Raw genomic sequence first — 544 nt, 5'->3', positions numbered from 1 at the left:
GGCGGGCTCTGGCGGAGGCTGTGGTCTCCCACCTGGAAGCCGAGAACAAAGGCGGGCCGGGCCGCGCAGGCCGCCAGGCTGGATGCTGGCCCGCGGGACGCACAGGCGGGTCTTTACCTGAACTCGGGACTCGACCAGATCCAGGCGCAGCGCCAGCGCCTCGCGCATGAACACGTCGGGATAGTGGCTCTCGTTGAACGCCTTCTCCAGCTCCTCCAGCTGCCAGCCCGTGAAGTTGGTGCGGGTGCGCCGCCGCTTGCAGCCCGGGCTCTCCTTGTCCGGGTCCCCCGAGTCTGCGGGCACGCACAGGACGCCGCGCGGCTCAGCCCCGGGCCCGGCTGGAACGCGGCCACCCGCTTCTGTCCAGGGGCCACCGAGAGGAGAGGGCGGCGCGCGCCCTGAGCCGGGCGGACGGCGGCGAGCGAGGGGGCCGTGGCGCCGCGGCCGCCCGCGACCCGCTCCTCCGCCCGACGGGGTGCCCTGCCTCCCGCCGCCCCTCCCCGCCCGCCGCGCCTACCTGACAGCTTGAAGGGCTGGCTATCGC

At 75.0% G+C, this 544-nt stretch overlaps 1 protein-coding gene across 1 annotated transcript in view; it reads right to left on the bottom strand.

Annotated features, from left to right (window-relative positions):
* Positions 1-544, bottom strand: part of UNCX (UNC homeobox) — a 3,869-nt gene that overhangs the window by 3,047 nt on the left and 278 nt on the right. Inside the window, 2 exon segments of the mRNA XM_007467086.1 lie at positions 1-97; positions 100-513. The exon segment at positions 1-97 is cut by the window's left edge and continues 75 nt beyond it. Of these exon segments, the coding sequence (XP_007467148.1) occupies positions 1-97; positions 100-513 (511 nt within the window).

The sequence above is a fragment of the Lipotes vexillifer genome, unplaced genomic scaffold, assembly GCF_000442215.2.
Source record: "Lipotes vexillifer unplaced genomic scaffold, Lipotes_vexillifer_v1.1 scaffold1701, whole genome shotgun sequence".
NCBI lineage: Eukaryota > Metazoa > Chordata > Mammalia > Artiodactyla > Lipotidae > Lipotes > Lipotes vexillifer.
Note: the sequence above shows the minus strand (reverse complement) of the source record. Positions and strands in the feature narration are given on the sequence as shown.